This window comes from Otolemur garnettii, unplaced genomic scaffold (assembly GCF_000181295.1).
Source record: "Otolemur garnettii isolate 467f Iridium unplaced genomic scaffold, OtoGar3 scaffold00114, whole genome shotgun sequence".
Lineage (NCBI taxonomy): Eukaryota > Metazoa > Chordata > Mammalia > Primates > Galagidae > Otolemur > Otolemur garnettii.
The window spans coordinates 3,481,172-3,501,716 of NW_003852509.1; the positions used below are offsets into that span (position 1 = coordinate 3,481,172).

General features: G+C 41.2%; 1 protein-coding gene across 1 annotated transcript in view; it reads left to right on the forward strand.

Annotated features, from left to right (window-relative positions):
* The window catches only part of CSMD1 (CUB and Sushi multiple domains 1), a 1,810,668-nt gene that overhangs the window by 1,773,304 nt on the left and 16,819 nt on the right, over positions 1 to 20,545 (forward strand). Inside the window, exons 55-63 of the mRNA XM_023517585.1 lie at positions 1,457 to 1,645; positions 4,549 to 4,722; positions 5,391 to 5,573; positions 11,098 to 11,274; positions 11,892 to 12,071; positions 14,256 to 14,429; positions 14,986 to 15,159; positions 16,229 to 16,302; positions 19,460 to 19,571. Of these exons, the coding sequence (XP_023373353.1) occupies positions 1,457 to 1,645; positions 4,549 to 4,722; positions 5,391 to 5,573; positions 11,098 to 11,274; positions 11,892 to 12,071; positions 14,256 to 14,429; positions 14,986 to 15,159; positions 16,229 to 16,302; positions 19,460 to 19,571 (1,437 nt within the window). The remainder of the gene's footprint in view (positions 1 to 1,456; positions 1,646 to 4,548; positions 4,723 to 5,390; positions 5,574 to 11,097; positions 11,275 to 11,891; positions 12,072 to 14,255; positions 14,430 to 14,985; positions 15,160 to 16,228; positions 16,303 to 19,459; positions 19,572 to 20,545) is intronic.

The following is a 20,545-nucleotide window of genomic DNA, read 5'->3' on the forward strand; positions in this document are numbered from 1 at the left end:
CCCGTGAGGAGGAGGTGTGGTGGGGCTCAGGGCTCCTGCACCGGGTGCTGCCTCTCTCTGGGACTCCCCTCTGCTGTGCTTTGTCTGCGCCTGCTCCTTCTCTCAGGCACCACATGCCTAGGCTGCTTTGTACATCCCCTTCCTCTAACGCAAAGGAAGGTAGCCCAGAAAGGAAAAAATTATGAGGAAGGACAGCAGCAGCTGCGTCTGGGCCCTCAGGGTCCGGTGGCCATTTGGTGTCTACAGAACATCCTCTGGTTGGCGCTCGGAGCCCCTCATCCAGGCCGCCCTGGGCCATCCTCACGCTCCCTACACACAGCTCATTGTTTAGGGGCAGTCTCCTCAGAGCGTCATAAGCACAAACACAGAAGCATCCTCAGTGCCCTGGCCCAGTCGCTGCCTTGGCATCTCCTGTGCTCCAGCTGCCCCGGAACTGGCCCAGGCAGTTGTCTTCCAGACCAGACAACTAATCAATTTTTCAACTTTATTAAATTCTTTCCAAGTAGTTAATTCCTGCAGTTTTAGAGAATAGGTCACAAGTGTATTGCCGATAGAAAGTACTACGGGGCCTTAAAATCATCTGCCCCTGTACTCCATCCATGCCGTGTGTGCGCAGGGGTTTTTCTGAATCAGAAGAGTCTTCTGTAAATGCAGGATTGCTTACACAGGCAGAGACCACCGGCCACCACCGTTCTGCAGGACTGAAGGGGAACTCTGCAAACCTGGATTCTGCCCCGACCTTCCTCCATAACAGCCACCTGGTCCCCTAGTCGGGGGTGTCACATGACCAGGGGCTCTTTGTTCCCTCCCAGATGCCGCTGGCATTCGGAGGAGCAGAACGCCTTTCAGATGGAGGAAGCAGGCCCAGCTTGCCACGGAAGAGCCTCACTGTGGGGCTGTTCCCTAAGGGAAAGAGGCTTAAATTAGTACTCAGTGTTGGTGGAAGAATTGTCATTTTTTTGTTGGTTCAAAATTTAACAGATTTGACTGTAGTCACGCGCACTGAAGTACTAATCCCTGTAGCTGTGGGGTGGGGGTGATAATCACCGAGCCGCAGGCTGTCCTAACACATCCACCCAGGTGAAAGTATTTTTAACTAAATCCAACTTCAGCAAGTTCTGTTTCACTAATTTTAAAACATAAAAACATAACCAAGAAAAGTAATTTTAGAATTGACATTGAAGAAACATGTTATCAGGAAATAGTTTAAGGAAATTGGCTTCATGTTGTTAAAATTGCTGTCACAGCCCATCTACTGCCTGGCGGGGTTTGACACAGACTGGCTCAAAGTGGTGAGTCGAGTTCATCCAGGGAACAGAATTTCTTAAATCCTCGGCAGCAACATTTTCATTTTGTGAACTTCCCAACATCCTGAGGAGTTTCCTTTCCTTCCTGACCTGTTTTGCTTTTAATTCATAGCTATTTCTAACTGATGTGCGAATGTTTTCTTTTCCAGTGGTGAACTGTTCGGATCCAGGCTTTGTGGAAAACGCCATTCGTCCTGGGCAGCAGAACTTCCCCAAGAGTTTTGAATATGGGATGAGTGTCCTGTATCATTGCAAAAAGGGGTTTTACCTGTTGGGATCTTCTGCCTTAACCTGTACGGCCAACGGCTTATGGGATCGTTCTTTGCCCAAATGTCTGGGTAAGTGAGGGTTATTCTGGATTCTCCTGTACATGAGCCCTGTAAGGACATCGGCATGCAAACATATGCATATGTTCAAAAGATACTGAACGGTAATTCTCTCTTCTCCTCTCATCACCAGTTGTTTCAGTTCTTATGATAGTTTTAGATAGATGGCAAGAACCCCAAAGTACAATTTAAACTAATCTAAAGAAGAGGTGATTGGCCGGCTCTCATACTAACCACCAGAGATAAACAGGCCCAGGTTACTGCAGGTCGCTTGGGCCAGTGATGCCTTTGTCTCTCCGTGCTACCTGCCTACCCCACCCTACCAATGGGCTGTTCCACCATCGTCTCTCGGCTTTGTGCTCTGCCCCCTTCCTCCCACTGGCAGGCTCAGAAATCTGGGCAAAGGGCTGTGGGATGAAATTTCCATCTTTTGGCCCAGCTGAGCATCTGTGGCCCGGGGTGGGGGGCAGAAGAATGCTCTGAGGGACACGATCTGGGTCTCCTGAGCCCTTCTGGTGCAGCCAGCAAAGAGAAGGCAGCATTCTAATCATAACCCTCAGTGGCTTGTGTCTTTAAATCAGGGGCAGGAACACTGCTCTGCAGAACAGTGGGGCTCTCCTGGGCAGAGGAGGTTACAGATTACCACCATGGACCCCCTCAAAACATTATTGTCAGTATATTTTAAAGCATGTAGGTCAGCAAGACTGTATCATTTTTTCCCTAATAGCCATGGCCTTATTTTCTTTTACTTGAAAAATTAGATTGTCTCCTTGCTCAAAGAGAATCTTCTTTTAAGAATGTAATCTGTTCTGAAAATTTAGGAAAAGGTGTTAACTCTTTTTGGCATTTCTGAAATCACGCAGAGACAAAGCAACCTTAAAATTGAAATCTTATGTTCTTCGTATGCATTTTGTGTGTGTAAAGAAAGCAGGAAATGACAGCTACATTATTAATTGTGTCTGAGCCCACCACACACACACACACACACACACACACACACACACTAACCCATCTTACTGCATTACAACAGTGGGGAGCGCCACTGAGAACACATTGTTACAGGAAATCTATTTCCCTCCTTGTACAATTCCCACCCGCCACTTCTAATTTACACAGAAACTGTCTCGAATTCTACCTTTAACAATGCAATTAATTTTTGTGAAAGAAAGAAAAGGATAACTTAAAAAAAAAAAAACCTCTCAGCCTTATATAACCAAAACAATGCATCTGTAAATGTGTTCCAATCTCCATCAGACTGTCTGCGTTAGAGTCACCCGTGTCTTCACAGATAGGGATTTTCCAGAGAGAGCAGTTTTGTTTTTTCTTTCCTAAAATATTTCTTTTAAGGCTCCCCTGGCTTCTGTGAGCCTTCCATTAAGGTTTGTAAGGAGCCTTCCGTTAAGTTCCTTGTGCTTCAAAGCTCTGGCTCATTTCCTCAGTGGCTCAGTTGTTAGTTGTCATTAGCAATCGGAGTGACCACGAGTGTGGGACACAGAGGCCGGAGTGACCACGAGTGTGGGTTACAGAGGCCGGAGTGACCACGAGTGTGGGTCACAGAGGCTGGAGTGACCACGGTGTGGATCAAGAGGCCGCAGCGGAGCCCTTCCCTGTTACAAGCTCTGGATCACAGAGGCCGCAGCGGAGCCCTTCCCTGTTACAAGCTCTGGAGCAGGGGCTGTGTTTCTGTTTTTCCTGCTGCATTGTTTCCCTGAAGGTTCTCTTTTTTCTGTTTTATTTCACTTATCCAACACTTCACTGTTTAAGTTCTAATTGGCTTTTTCTTAGGACTCTATGTAGACATCACCTGGTTCTGAGGACTGATATCATGAGGACTAGTGTGACTCAGGGCTGGTGACGCCATCCAGGCTCTCAGACCGTGAGGACTGATATGACTCAGAGCTGGTGACGCCTTCCAGGCTCTCAGACCATGAGGACCGATGTGACTCAGGGCTGGTGACGCCTTCCAGGCTCTCAGACTGGGAGGACCGATGTGACTGAGGGCCGGTGACAACTTCCAGGCTTTCCAAATACAATTACGCTGGGATATTAAATCAGTTGTCTTTGAATTATTTGCTGGTAACCCCAATTCAGTTTTTTTTTTTTTTTACACATAGCATAAAAATTTGTCAATTATTAATCCTAATTTGTTACCTCAAGGAAAGAGAAAGGTAAATTTTCACTATGTCTTATTAACCTGGATTCCAGAATTTGCCTACTTGGGGGATTTTATATATAGATTATGCAACTGATTTGGTATAATTTTAAGGAAATGAATGGAAATACTGCTATTATTTTATAGAATAAGAAACTAATCAATACATTATCTTATTACTTCACTTCCACGTTTTAGATTACCACCTATTCCAATCAAACTTAATAGAATGGTCTTCTTAGACATGTGATTGAAGATGAAGGAAACTTGGCTGAATTTAGTCCCTGAGCAAAGTATAGGATTGTCATAATAAATAATGAAATAATTAAAATAGATTTGATGGATCCGCATTACTTTCTCAAATTTAATACTGCTCACTTAAACTACGCGGAAGCATTGATGAAAGCCTTTTAGTAGCCTGGCTTTCCCCCTTGAAGACCCACATGTGCAGGTGACCCTGTGTGTGAACACCTGGAGCAAAGTTACATTAGAATTAGAGAAAAAAAGAAATCTTCATTGACAGCCTTTTTTTTTTAATTTCTTAAATAAATATTGGTGAAGTAATGTCATCTGGAACTTACATTTTTTACCAATTATAGTAGGAAACTGTCAGGGTTTGCCCATATATTTGGCCGTTTTCATTTACTGGGTAATGTTATTACAGTTGTCTGTATGGGAGGTCTGCCTATACAGAGAGGTTTAACTGGAATGAAGCACTCCATTTCTTTTCTTTCTTTCTTTTTTTTTTTTTTTTTCCCTTCAGCTATATCATGTGGACATCCAGGTGTTCCTGCCAATGCTATCCTGACTGGGGAACTGTTCACATACGGGGCCACAGTTCACTACTCCTGCAAAGGGGGCCACAGTCTTGTAGGCAACAACTCCAGAGTCTGCCAAGAAGACAGTCACTGGAGTGGAACTCTGCCCCACTGCACAGGTGAGAAATGCACAACCAGGTAAAAACGTGGAATAGGGTACAATCAGGCACCTCTGTGAAATGTTAGTGCCTTACTTCCAGCCAAATCTGACCAGTGGGCACCTCCACTTTATGTCTCCTCAGCAGACTTGGGAGCGTCTGGGTCGCAGGTGCTGGGAAGCTTGTTCACCTGGGCTCAGAGCGTCCAAACCTCTTTCTTCTTTATCCTTCTCTGCTTCCTCTCAAAGCCTCCACCTTTCCTCCTCCTCCATCAGTAATTGCCTTGACCCCTATATAAAAAAATCATTTGAATTCTTCCTGTATATTTGTTAAATAAGCAAAATTCAGTGAATCAGCAACTGTAGACATAATAGTGAAGAATTCAGCCTCTGATCTGATTTTGTTTTGTTCTGGGCCACACGGAACCCTGTTTCCCTTTTGCCTTCTGCCCCCAGCCTTCCAGGGGACACCTGCTGCCCTCACAGCCCAGTGTTGTCCTTCTTCCCAGGAATTCCGTTTGTTCTCACAACAGTGTGTTAATCCATCATTTGTGTTTAAGTATCACAGAGGTATCACGAAGAAAATTTACCTTACCAGATGACCATAACACCATGTGGCCCTAACTCACATACATATTGAAACAACTTTTCATAGTCAGCTATGCATTGCCATGTGTTTACTTTTAACAGGAAATGATCCTGGATTTTGTGGAGATCCAGGGACCCCAGCACACGGCTCTCGGCTGGGGGATGAATTTAAGGTGAAGAACCTTCTTCGCTTCTCCTGTGAAGTTGGGTACCAGCTACGGGGCTCCCCCGAGCGGACATGTCTGCTCAACGGGTCATGGTCAGGACTGCAACCTGAGTGTGAGGGTGAGTCCAGTCATTGAATCAAAGCTACATTTTATATTTTTAATAATTGTATCATGATTATACAACAGAATGTCTTTGCTCTGACCAAAAAACATGCTGAAAAATACAGTTGAAAAGGACCATTATTTGTGTAATCCTGTAATTATAACAAAGTGCAGAATTACATAAAATGCTGCCACCAAAATAGAACAATTTCCATATTAAAACTTTTCTTATAAATACTTTTAACAATGACAAATATATATTATAGATTTATCATTTAGGACTTTTTGAAAAGCATTGTGCCTTAGGGGTTGGGGTATGTGGCTATAGTCCTGGTTTCTATGTAACTATGATCACAGCATTTTGGCTCTGAGTCTTAATTTCCCTTTGTGTAGAAAAAATGGCTTACAGTTAAATCATTACTACTATTTTCTCAGTAGTAATAAAGGAGACTGGATATAGGTAAATTAGTGCTGGAAGAGTTATTTGGGCTTTTTAGATGTAATCCAAATGCATGTGAATCTGTCAAAATAATTAGACTGTGATAGAAAGCTGAATAAATGATAATACTTCTGTTTCAAGAATGTTATGTGCAATGTTGAGCCCAAACCCTGGCTTTGCAGCCTGAGCTTGGTGTAAGAGGCGTATAGACTGTCACCTTCCCAGGGAGCTGAACCCCGAATATTCTATAAAGAAGGAACACTCACTTGACACTGTAATTATGTATTGGGTTTAATCCAAGTACTTCAGTTTTGCACATTTAACAAAGGAAAAGAAATACAACAATTGAGAATGAGCAGTGTTTTTCCATGGAAACTCACCCTTTGGGCCTGTACATATGAACCTTTCTAAATGTAGAATATAAATGTCTTAACACAACAACTAAGAAAATGACATGAAGGCTGTGCTGATCAATTGGATTAAAGTATTTCAAATTGTATATAGAAACAACACACTGTACCCCCATGAGAGTATTAATGTACACAGCTATAATGTATTAAAAATAAATAAATAATAAAAATAAAAATAAACCCCAAGAATTCTAGTCTAGCAAAGCCTACATAAGTTTATTTGCTTGAATAAGAGAGCTTACTTGGACTTTGCTGTACAAAGTACTTGCCTCAAACTACACAAGGTTTTTTTTTTTTTTTTTAAGTATTCTGGTTTTTAAAGATAAAATTTTAAATATTTCCTGTAAGAGTTATAGAAACTCAGCCCTTAAAAGCTGCATACACAAAGAAGATAAGTTATAAAAATGCTTCAATGCTGAAAATATTTCTCAAATATGCCAAATACCCCATAGAATTGACCACTTCCCAAACCATACTTTATGATGTGGAAATCGTGGGATGTTGAGTGAGCTGACTCCAGTAAATGTTCATACTCATAAAAACAAGAGATTATACATAGTTTGGTGATTAAACACACACACAAGTAGAAGTTAGGGTTCTTGTTTTTTTAATCTGTAGGCTTCTATATTTTTCCTCACTTGCTATCCATGGAAAAAGGTCTCAGCAGTGACTGTGTCTGCAGAAAGATCAACCATGGCTCAGCCAAAGACCCCGGTGAAGATTCGCTCAAACCTGGGGTGATGACTTCCTCTGTTTGTCAAGACAATTAGATCCTGATGGGAAACCTGAATACACTGAAAAAGGGAGGAGGAGCTCATAAATCACAAAGAAAAATTCTTTTAAAATTATTTTTTTAATCAAATCATACCTGTGTACATTAAAGCAATTATAGGGTACAGTGTGCTGCTTTTGTTTCCAATTTGAAATACTTTCATCAAACTGGTTAACATAGCTTTCACCTCATTCTTAACATATTTTTGTCTTTAAATGATACTTGCTTTTATTAGCAATCTAGTCTTTTAATCACAGGCTCCTTCCCTTGATGGATGTTAAGCAGTTGCTAATTAGGTCATCTTAGTCCTGTTCTCCAGGAAATTGTGATAAAGTCTACATTTGAGTCAAGGAGTGGGAAAGTGATGACAATGAAAATAACAGCATCAGCCACAGGACATCTCACTGTGCCAGATGTCGGTGTGTGTACTCTCGTGACCCCCAGAGGCAGCTTTACTCTCGTGACCCCCAGAGGCAGCTTTACTCTCGTGACCCCCAGAGGCAGCTTTACTCACTTTATAGTTAGGCACTGCATCTAAAGATTTTGAATAGATTGCTCAATTTTATGGAACTTGTACTAGCAAGTACACTAGATTGGCATCCATTTAGCTCAGTTTAAGAGCAATCTTTCACCGGGATGCTAAGTGGATAGTACTAATATTTGTAAACTATAAAGTGCATCTAAAATACAATTCTGTTCTACTGTACATCAAGTAAACATTTTTCTGTAACCAAATGTACTTAAAAGGAAAGGTGTATTTCAAATCAGGAAGCAGAAAACACAGCTAAGTTTGACTTAAGGTGCCTCTCCTCTTGTGGTGATTCTAAACTGAACGTCTTGTTTCAGTATCAGCTCTTTTATCTTACGCCATCATCGTAGTGATAGAAAAACAGATATACTGTTGATACTGCCTTCTAATTAATCATCAATTTCACAGTTATAACCATCAGTGAGTATGTTTCCCAGCAACAAAAGAAAATAAAAATAATTTAGTCATGATTTTTACTTTATACAACAAAGTATTTGAGGTGACTTTCTCAATAGTAGAAGGATATTATGACAGATACTCATTCATAAACATAACAGTTATCAGTATTGGTATTGGTTTTGCATGGGTGACTTTTGAGGATTTATACATAAACTTCAGTATCACATATAATTACGATTCAGCATAATGATATCAGTATCCTTTGTTGGTTTATTAGATTATGAATTATATCAAGTCCAGTTCCTTTTGATGACAGACTTTGTGTTAGAACTGCACAATAACTATAGCAATTAAGGGATGAATAAAAGTTCGTTGAATGAATTGTTGTGAAGAGTCCAGCACCTTGCCTTTGTGCACTGTATAATTTTAAATTTCATAGTCATCATAAAACTTCTAAACCCTACGGAACCTTGGATATCTGCTTCAGAATTGGTAAATATGTCTCAGTTTAGATGGCAATCAGAAAGGTGCTGATAAGTCTGTGTTAGAAAGGATTGTAAGTTCAATAAACTATTAACAGTGGCTTTCTCTGGGAAGGACTAGGGGACCCTAATGTAAAAAGAAAAGGAATTTTATTTTTTACTTTATATGCTTTTGTATTGTTTGATTTTTTTCACAATGAATATGCACATTCTACAATAAAACCTATTGAAAGAAAAGGAAAAAAATGATATTTTTCAAAATACTCTTGGTAACTAGCCATGACTCTACTTCTTAGATGATAATTGTTAGTAGATTAGTTAATTTGCAAAAAGTTGAAAATCCTTTCCAAATTGATGCAGTCTATAGCATTTGCTGCTTTAAATGAGAGGTAATATTTTAAAACTACCTACTAAAACCCAACATATAAATAAAATCTGCCTTCTAGAGTAAAAATTACAAAGCAGTTGTAAGCTCAGACTCAGAATTATCAGAGAATTGGGCTGTGATTGATGATGTCTGCCTTGCTCACAGGCACAGAAGTGTAGGCATGTGTGCTCTGTATCAGATTTTTTTTTTCAAACAAGGCCCAGTTCAACCTGAGCATGACAGCATTGTTCAACATATGAGAAAGGTAATCCCAGCAACTTCTGGTTTAGTGATGTCCACATACTATGAACATTTTGCAGGCTATGATCATCCATGTTTAAAAAGAAGGTATCTTTGTTCTGAAGGCTGGATTTGAAATTGGATCAACTAAATATGCAAACATATTTTTAAGTATTTTTGTCTTTCTCAAAAATAGTCTTATGATATATTCTTGATACTAAAAATCTAGGCTGTTTATCACAATTTACAATTGCTAAAATGTGGTAACAGCCTAAATGTCCTTCAAACCAGGAATGGATTGGTAATCTGTGGTCTATGTATACCATGGACTATTATTCAGCCATTAAAAAAATGGGGATTTTGCAGCATTTGTATTAACCTGGATGGAGGTGGAGCACACTATTCTTAGTGAAGCATCACAGGAATGGAGAAGTATGAATCCTATGTATTCAATTTTGATATGAGGACAATTAATGACAATTAATGACATGGTGGGGCATGGGGGAAGAGGAGACCAGACAGAGGGGGAGAAAGGGGTGAGGGCAAGGAAAAGAAGAAAAAAAAAAAGAAAGGAAAATAGTGACTAATTCTCACATAAATTGGATTTAATTTTGACCAAAGTGCATTACTTAAACATTAATTTTTAATTCAACTTGTTAATATGTTGTTTAGGATATTGCACCCTCATTTATAAATGAAATATGTTTGTAGTTTCCCCTTTATAATAATAATTTCTCTGATTTTAATATCAGGTGTATCCAGATCAACTAGAATAATTTTGAAGTATTTTTTCTTTTTCTATTGTCTATAAGATTTGGCATGATCTGTTTTTTGAAATTATCTTTCACTTTTATTTATAAATATTAGTTGTCTATTTTTTGAGACATTGGAAAAAAACTAATAAGAAGTTAACCGATGACTCCATACTGAACCTCAGAGTCAAAGCCTTCTATAATAGACATACTCTTATTTGACAATGTGAATTTTACTTTCTTTGCATTATTATTATTATTAAAAAATCTAGCCAAAGGTCACATTTTTTATTTATCTGTCTATTGTACATTATTGGAATATAGCTAAGAAGGAAATATAACTATCTTCCTTGTATATGGGCTCAACTAAAAAAAAAGCAAAAAAAAAAAATTAGATCAAAATCATCACCTTGAAGTGTTCCAGCCACAGCTGAACTTTCTTCTGTTTTCTGACTCGGCAGCTCACAGCACTGGTCGGGGAGTGCAGATCTGGGCCGTGATAGAGACTGACCGTCATTAATTGAAGCTTTAGTGTCTGTCTGAGGCATTAAAGATCCTCTTGAGAGAAATATAGAGTGCAATCATGTCAACGCCAGTTAACACAGCTGCCATTAGACTTGGTAACAGCGCAGAGACCACTTTACAAAGCAGTTTAAGTACAGTCATTCATATTCCTGAGATGTTCTTTATTTTCCAAAATGAATTCTTTCTCCCAGAGATATAAAATATGACCTGATTTGCCCAGATAAATTGAAACAAAAGAAAATAAAAACACACAGCTATTACGTGAAGGAGGATGCTTCTCAGTCACTAGTATCATAGATACCCTTTTAAATATCACAATAATCACATTTTGGTATTAAAATCTTTCAATCCAAAAGTATCAATGGTTTGACTTTTCAGTGCTTTAGCTCATGTTTTAATTTGTCTAGGAGTCATGTGCTTTGGAAAGCACAGCGGAAACTGCCATTTTTACCCATGAGTCTTATTTCGTAAAACATAAACGCATTAAAGATCTTCCATAGGATTCTGTGCCGTGGTCACGCACTGAGTGAGGAGCTATTAATCTGAGAACCTCTGCTCACCTGTGTCTGTGCTTTCTGTCATGGGTCACTTGCTTTGTGGGTTGTTGCTTTTGTTTCCCTAACAGCTGTGTCCTGTGGCAATCCTGGCACTCCCACCAATGGCATGATCGTCAGCAGTGACGGGGTGCTGTTCTCCAGCTCTGTCATCTACGCCTGCTGGGAGGGCTACCACACCTCGGGGCTGATGACCCGGCACTGCACCGCCAATGGGACCTGGACCGGCACAGCCCCCGATTGCACAAGTCAGTAACACTCATCATGGTAACTCAAAGACATTGCTGTAAAACCCACTCACTGAGGCAAAAATAAAAGGGACTTAAAGTGTTTTACTGATTTTTAAACTTATAAGTGAATAAGAGGAAAATATGCGTTTGATACTATGATTCTATTTCTTATGTACTTCAAGATTGTTCCCCATTTTCTTATTAATGTGAGTGGAGCTACTTTAAAAGGCTATTGGGTTGGACATTGTCAACCTGATGACAGATAGGTGAGGGCGTTCTCTGTCTGTAGACCACCTAGTCTGCAGGGGATTCAGAGAGGGGTGTGGCTCTCTGGCTGCCAGCTGTGTCTCCCTCATGAGGGGCTGGTCCAGGGATGGGGCTGGCACCTGCAACCAGCCTCCAAAGAGTTGAAATAAGTGATTCCAAACACAGGGCCTCCCGACAGCAGGCCAGTACAATCATCACACAGAGGGTAGTATCGCTTAGTAATTCACTGCTTAATCGCTTCCAATAGTAGCTCAAGGAGAGAAAGTTTGAGTAACAGCCCTGCAGAGGGTTACTGGAATAGAAACCAGGACTAATTCATTTCATGAGCAATGCATTTCTCTGGTTCCCTTTTGTTACCCGCCTCTTAGTTATAAGTTGTGGGGATCCAGGCACCTTGGCAAATGGCATCCAGTTTGGGGCTGATTTCACCTTTAACAAGACTGTGAGCTATCAGTGTGACCCGGGCTACCTCCTGGAGCCAGCCACGGCCGCCACGATCCGTTGTACCAAAGACAGCACCTGGAATCAGAGCAAACCTGTCTGCAAAGGTTGGTGCCCTTGTTCTCTCTCACTGGTCTTACTGATAGATACAGAGTCTTTACTGAATTATATTTCATTTTATTTGGCAAGCATTCGAGTAGCCGTTTAAGGGGCTACAAATTCTTAAAAACCCATTTGCAAGTGTTAAATCACTTTATTTTTATAACACTTTAGTTTTGTAGATGGGAAAACCGACTCACAGAGAGGTACAGAAAAAGGGCTGGGAACTCAACCCCAGAAGCGTAGGACTCAGGATTCCATGACGGTGGTACGACCCCAGAGTCAGTGTCTGAGTCCCAAGGCTTTGCTGTCCCTTGGTGAACATGCCCACCCTGGCTGTATCCAGCCTCGGTGCAGACGTGGTGGTCAATGTGCTGGGGAGAATGTTAGTGCCATGACATTCTGTGCACTGGTTACTGAGACTGAGGGTGACACAAGACAGCACGAAGAGGTTCCTGACTCGCATGATTGGACTCACGTGAATGGGAGCCAGTTGGACAGCTTGAGTAAAGCAGAGTGACTGGGTGGCCTCGCACAGGGAGCCAGGAGCATGCCAGGGATGGCGGCCAAGGTGGAGGGTTCCCATCCACACCACAGAACCGGTGTCCTCCTTAAGGGCTAGCGTGAGGTAGGACAGGCAGGGCAGAGAAGAGCTGGGCCTTGAAAGCTGTCCCTGGCAAAGCAGAGAACAGTGGCATCATCCTCTAACTAGACTTGGCACAAGTAAGACACAGAGGGGGCAGAGCTAGAACCAATAGCAGCTTCAGTGGAGAGGGTGTTATCTTCAGTGGGCTCTGGACAGCAGGTGTTTTTGTGTGGACATTCTCTGTGAGGCTTACATGAGACCCAGTAGAAGCTCAAAGACATTGCCTCCCCTCCCTTCCCTGTTCTGGACCCTCCTCCTTCCTCTCCCAGTAGAGTGGGAGGATCTCATTATCGTCTTAATGATACATGTGCTGCCAAACAGCCACTAAATAAACGTAACAAAACACACAGAGTTGTGTTGGGAGTGTTCTAGTCAAATGCTCATGCTGGAAATTCCTAGTAAAATGTTCTGGCCACAGCAGTGTCAATGATTTTGTGGGTCGTTATTCTTCTGTTGCCCACTGAATTCAAAATAATGTCATGGCCAGTAAGTCCCTATGACACTGGAGATCTCTTTCTCACTGGATGGATGGATGGATAAACAGATATCTTTAAACTTATCTCCTACCATTTTTCCCATCATACTCTAGGGAATCTTTTTCCCATGACTGTTCCCCAACCATCATCAGGGAGTCTGAGGAATTGTTTAATGAATAAATGAACAGGTGGCACGACCAGAGAAGGAGCCATTTCCAGCTGAGTGTGCCTGTGGACCTCGCGTGTGTCAGTGTGAAAGCATGAGCCTGAACAAACCAAGCAGATGTAGCCAAGCCTCCTCCCCGTGCCTGCTGCTCCCTGCAGCACCATTGGAAATGTCCATTCATTGCAAAAATCCAGGAAGCTCTTGAATTTTCAGAGAATAAGGGTTTCAGACAGTGTATTTTAGATTTCCTTCCATTGTTGGGTATCTTAGCATCATTTCTGGAGTGTTAAAGGTGGACCTGTGGGACCTGCTCCAAAATCTCCCCAGGGACCAGCAAGCCAGACATGGGGCTCTGGGGCTGTGATAAAGCGTGTGTAGTGGTATTTTACAGAATCTTCTTTAGCCATGTGGGCATTTAAAAAAAATTATTCAGCAAGTGGACAGACTCTGTCTTTTGGAAATTTTATATTATTTAAAAAAAAATTCAGATGGCGGGAGAAATTCTTACCATCTGTGTACAAAAACTCAGTCATATGGCTAAGTCTTCATTTGAATTGTGCTCAGTGGCCATCATAAAAAGACACAAATTAAATGAGAATACTGCTTCTTTTCTTGGCCTGTGTCTAGTAAGAGTGTCAGGTTCCATCCTGTTTTCTTTGCCGGGTGATGAGTTTTGACTTGACTTTGTTTTTACGTATTTGATCTAAATTAATGAAGAAATAGTGGAGCAGTTTTATTTTTTTGATATACTGTCTCCTTTAGTAATTATTGTATATTTAAAAAAAAAAAAAACCTACGGAGATGTCATTTGTAACTCAGGTAAAATTAGAACGTGAACTGTTTGCACACCACAGCTGCGGTGGGGGCTCTGCAACGTTTAATCTTCTTTGTTCTCTGGAAATAGCTGTCCTGTGTCCTCAGCCCCCTCACGTGCAGAACGGAAAAGTGGAGGGGACAGACTTCCACTGGGGCTCCAGCATCAGTTACAGCTGTGCAGACGGCTACCAGGTCTCCCACGCGGCCATCCTGTCCTGCGAAGGACAAGGAGTGTGGAAGGGCGAGGTCCCTCAGTGCCTGCGTAAGTTCCCACAGGGCAGCGGGGGCCGGTGACCCCAGAGTGTGGGAGGGCAAGGTCCCTCAGTGCCTGCATCAGTGACCCCAGAGTGTGGGAGGGAGAAGTCCCCGAGTGCCTGTGTAAGTTCCCGCAGGGCAGCGGGGGCAGCAGGGGCAGCGGGGTCAGGTAACTCCAGAGTTTGGAAGGGAGAGGTCCTTCGGTGCCTGTGTAAGTTCCCGCAGGGCAGTGGGGGCAGCGGGGGCCGGTGACCCCAGAGTGTGGAAGGGAGAGGTCCCTCGGTGTCTGTGTAAGTTCCCGCAGCAGGCGCACGGCTGGCCGCAGGGTCAGCGGGAGCCCGTGACCACCGCACACACTAAGCTGGCAGTGTGGGGAACCCAGCGATGTGGTTGCCAGCTGGAACCGGACACTGCACCGCCCAAGGGTAGTCTTTCCTATTGCTAGGCTACTTTCACGGGCTTCATAGTTTAACCTAAAGATTTAACAGCGACTGGGAAGGCAGGTTCAGCAGGTGGACCCAGCACAGGAGCTCCCAGACTGGACTTCTCCTTGTTTCCCGCAGCTGTGTTCTGTGGAGACCCCGGCACCCCTGCTGAGGGCCGGCTCAGTGGGAAAAGTTTCACCTACAAATCGGAAGTCTTCTTCCAGTGCAAACCCCCGTTCATACTCGTGGGGTCTTCACGGAGGATCTGCCAGGCTGACGGCTCATGGAGCGGCATTCAGCCCACCTGCATCGGTAATGACTGTCACGCCGCCCTGAGAATATTTGGCGACATTTGGAGAGGACATTTCATTCCAAAATTGCATCATTTGCAGTTGCATACACAATGTGCTTAAACACAATTTTATGCACAGGGGACAGTCTTTGAGCATGCGCTGATCAGCCAAGTGAGGTGCAGCGGCTTTTAGAGACGTCCTCCCCGCTGTGGTACTGGGGCAGATTCGAGTATTGATGTTGGGTCAATTTTGCTCTTACACCTAATTGAGAAAAAGAGTAGACATTACTGTAGTAAAATATCAATAATGCATTTTGATCATCTGAGAATTTACTAGTGTCTACTTAAAAGCGAAGAACAGCCTCAGACATACTGTCATTCAAGCATTTTTTCCCTAATGATAGAATATTTACTGTCTTCTGACATGATCTACTGACACATGGTAGCTATCTCTCTGTTAAAAGCGTTTTTATTCTCCCTGGTAGGTTAGTCGCTCTAGAAAACAAATCTCAGAAAGTTGTCTGTTTTGTTTTTCTGCTCACAGCTGGGGAGCTGCTAATAAGGAAGTTGAAATGCCCTGTGATTGCTCAAGTCCTCTATTTTTGGAAAATGTCACTGTTGCTTTCTCGTAAGCTTCAGTTTTGAAGCATTAAATATATTTCTCATCTTGAAATCTTGAGGGAAAGTAATGCAAGGAATTTGGAAGAATTTAACGGCCAACCCAGTGAGACACCATTGATCGAATCTTCATAAACCAAAAGAACAGCCTAGATCAGGACTACAGACACTGTGGACCCAATAAATACGTGTCAGAGGAAAATACTAAACCAGAGAATGAAAAAGAGCATACTTATTTCTACATAGAAAAGAACATATAGAAAATTTAACCTCTGATAAAACTCTAAAAATTAATGTCTAACGAAAGTATCTTGGAGATAAAAATAGAAATTTACTTTAGTTTTTAGCAGTCATGAAAAACTTCTTGTGCACTTGTCAAAACAGCATTTTGTCATTTAAAACCTTTTAGTAAAAATGACAGAGTTTCTGTAATAACTGCATCTGGTCTTTCTTCTTCATTGTGATTATCAGATCCTGCTCATAACACCTGCCCGGACCCTGGCACCCCACACTTTGGGGTACAGAACAGCTCTAGGGGATACGAGGTATTCCATGTTTATTTTACTATCCGTTTCAGGAAATCCAACATACAATAGCTATTTAAATATATATGTAGGTTTTATATACCGTATCTTATTCGCGTGACATTGCCCAAATAGAATTCATTCAAAGAGGGTTTCTACCTGTGTTTTTAACTGCCAGAATTAGTACAGCTATTTATATCTTGATTAATATAGTAATAATTACTACATGAAACTGTATAGTAACCTATTCTTTGTCTGCTAAACTTACATGGAAGTTCTCTAATTGGGGTAACTCATCTCTGCATAGATACTATAAAAGACTTCATTTAGGAACTTCATACAATGGGCAAATAACATTAAATTATAGGAAAAAAACAGAAGAAGAAAAATGTGTTTAAGTCCCTTAGTCTACATTTACTTTTAAAATCTGTTCTCTGTATTATCTCTTAAAGCTCTATGAATTATTATTATGCTAAGGATAACTTTGAAATGTTCATTGACTTTCGATAAAATGAATGTGAACATTTCAGTTAATATTGGAGAAACACCTAAAAGGGGAAGGTAATGAAGCCTGAAATAAAATGATTTAACCACCTTAATTACTCAAGTAACTCCAAGTCTCTCTGATTATATGACTTTGACAATCAAAGTTAAATGTATATACTACTTCCAACTTAGGGATCCCATCAATTTAGAATAAAAGGCCATTTTCTTCCGTCTCTTCCTCCCATCTCTCATATGCAGTAAAATATTCTGATTTTACTGGCTCCAACACACATTGGCTATTTCCTAATACCTATCTTACATCCCTCCCTGAAATTCTTACAGGTAGCTGATACATTACCTCCAGCTCATTTTATATTAGGTCTCACTATGGCCTTAAGCTTCAGGCAAATACTTAAATTCTGGTATATGAATATTCAATGCCAAATATCATGGAATATTGCAAAATACCATAGGTGAGGAAGGAGTACTGTGAAAGTCTGATCACCATTGATCACTATTGCTTTTATTAATCCTTAACTTTCTTGTGTACAACTTACAGCAAATAAATTTTTTTGGTGACTATATATACCAACATATTTCCATAATCTATCATAAGATTATGATGGATTGGGGATGGATAAATTCTTTATCCCCTTTATGTCAAAATAAAGTCATACGAACATAGATAGAAAAATGGTACCTGCCAGCAAAATGTACTAATAATTATAAGGTCACAGATGTCATCTTTTAAAGAGGTGGCTGAGACCATGAGATGCAATTCTCCCCCAAGTAAAACTTCTTTTTCTTCCTTCCTTAGGAAACGTTTTAGTTTTGAATGTTACAGATGAAACTTTTATCTTTTTTTTTTTTTTCTTTTTTAGCTTTGTATGCAGAAACACTCTTACACAGAGTGAACCATCTGAGTTCAGGAGCAGCCTATGTTCTACTATATTCATTATGAAATTTAAACAACCACCTCCCATTACCCCAGCCAGGCATGCTCCCTAACGCTCAAACTCCATTTAGAGTGTGTTGTGTGTTGGTATATCCTGCTAAAAGTCATGTGCTGAGATGCACAATTTGTCTTTTTCTGACAGTAGATGACAAAGGCTGTCTGTGGTTCCTTCTGGCAGGTGAATAATGCCAGCATCTGTACCAGGAGGGCTGCCTAGGGGCTGACATGCTGACTGGGAGGCCCAGTGGAACCTGCTCCTGGTAGAGAGGTGACAGGCCTGTGCTTTCTTGGCCTTCAATCTCCAGTTGGATGCTGATTTGAAGCATAGATGGAGCTGAATTTTTTTTTCTTTATGAAGTCCGATTTCTACTATATTAAGTGCTAGAAGCAACTCCCCCAATACACACACACACTTAATCACTATTCAGTGAACCCTCTCCTTCCTCACATTTTATTTCTGAGTATTCTTCCAAAATCCCATGAGGGAGGGAAGGCCTGACCCCTGGGCAGATAGAAGATTTTTTTTTTTTTTATTTTTGTCGAGACAGAGTTTCAGTTTTTGTCGAGACAGAGTCTCACTTTACCGCCCTTGGTAGAGTACTGTGGCATCACACAGTTCACAGCAACCTCCAACCCCTGGGCTTAGGCAATTCTCTTGCCTCAGCCTCCTGAGTAGCTGGGACTACAGGCACCTGCCACAATGCCCGGCTTTTTTTGGCAGTTTGGCAGGGGCTGGGTTTGAACCCACCACCCTTGGTATGGGCCGATGCCCTACTCCCTGAGCCACAGGCACCGCCCAGGAGACAGAAGACTTAAGTAACTCATTTAAAATGCTTAGAGCAGGTATCCAAATGGATATTCAAATATTTGTACTCCAACTTGGTGCATTTATGTGGCTTCATAAGTCAAGCTTTAGGAATCCACTGGGTCCCGAGCGGAGCTGTCCTGAGCACAAACCTGTCTTCTTCTCTGGGTCCTGTTTCTCTCTTCCCTCTCCTGTGCACCTCACCTGCCTTCATGCTGCAGAGATGAGTGGTCAGGAACCATCACGGGGGCCCTCAGCAAACAACCGTCCCTCACTTTCTAGAAAACCATTTACAGATCACTGCCAATCTGCCCTTTGAGGCACTGGCAGTTAAGTTAGGAAAATCAATATGTAAATATATAGGTGATTCCCCTAAGAGTTGGCCAGTCTCCTAAAGATGTTAACAAAATAAATTTTGTAATAAATACCAGTCATATAAAATGTGAGTAGAAGAAAAAAAGTGGAAAAGGAAATAATAGTTATTGCAAACTAAAGAGAGAGAACTCTAAAATTAAAAAAAGAAAAAGGATAATTTCTTTACCTAAATAGCCTTCCAGATTTTTCAATTTACTGTCATCTAATCTATTACCTTATCCATAGAGGAATCTATATTGTGTGTGACACTTTTAGATGCAATTAAAATTCACATGTTGAACGGCACCTGTGACTCAAAGGAGTAGGGTGCGGGCCCCATATGCAGAGGTGACGGGTTCAAACCCAGCCCCGGCCAAAAACTGCAAAAAAAAAGAAAAAAGAAATTTAAAAAAATAGAATAAAATAAGAATAAAATTCACATGTTACTTTTCACAATAGCATGAGACTAAATGTGAACTGTTACCAGTATCTTCTGCCTTGGGGTGGGTTTGAAGCATTACTAACTTACTGGGGATGTTCCTTTCACCCCTGAAGCTGGTGTTGCATTTGTTTTCTAGGTCGGAAGCACAGTTTTCTTCAGGTGCAGAAAAGGTTACCATGTCCAGGGTTCCACGACTCGGACGTGCCTTGCAAATTTAACGTGGAGTGGGATTCAGACTGAATGCATACGTGAGTGCGCTTTCCTCCACACCCGCAGCAGCCACCTCTGTGCTGTGAATGACGGGGAAGCATGGACCCCCAAAGGAAATAATGAGAACCTGTTCCTTATTCGTTTTTAATTCCCTAATTCTGAACTTGGAGTGGTTCTCAGGGTGCAGGGTGTCGTTCCTAGGGATTGGCAGCACCAGTATTGCCATTGAGTTGCTTAATGAAGCCAATTTTAAGGCCCTCCACTGAGTTGCTTAATGAGGCCAATTTCAAGGTGCTGGAGCCTGTGAATCAGAGAGTCTGGGGGGTGTGGAACACCAAGCCCTCCAGGGTTTATGTAGGATTTTTAAAGAGGGGGTGAACTGGATCATGTTATATACCAGGGGGTAAGCAGAAATGTTTAAAATGTTATTCTTGTTGTATAATTGAAATATATATGACTTGATCATTCAAATTGTTGCTTCCACATCAAATTTTATTTTTTGACTTAAGCATGAGAATTAGAAGCAATGTCATATGAATGTTAGTAAGTCAGTCTTTCATTTTACCTTGAAAAAGAAGTATAGTGATTTACTCTTGTCTTAAAATGCTAAATATAAGAACATTAATAGCATGTTATAAAAAATTATTTTATTAGCACATAAGGGACATTTTATGTGTAATTATTAATCATTATTATCAGATGTGTATTTATTTCTAAACTATCTTCTCTACTCTAAACCATTACTCCAATTGTGGTGCATAGTGTGTATACACATATGGTACATACACCATCATATATGTACATATATGTGTGTGTGTGTGTGTGTGTGTGTGTGTGGAGCTTGCTAATATCAGGCCTTCACTAAGCTGAAAGTTTCAAACATTAATAAATTGCAAAGTAGGGACAATACTTAAAGCAATTACATTCACAATTTTAAAACTATAAACTTGCTTTATAATAATCTGCCGATACCTTTCCTTGAGACATATGTGAACCTTATAAAGAATGAAAT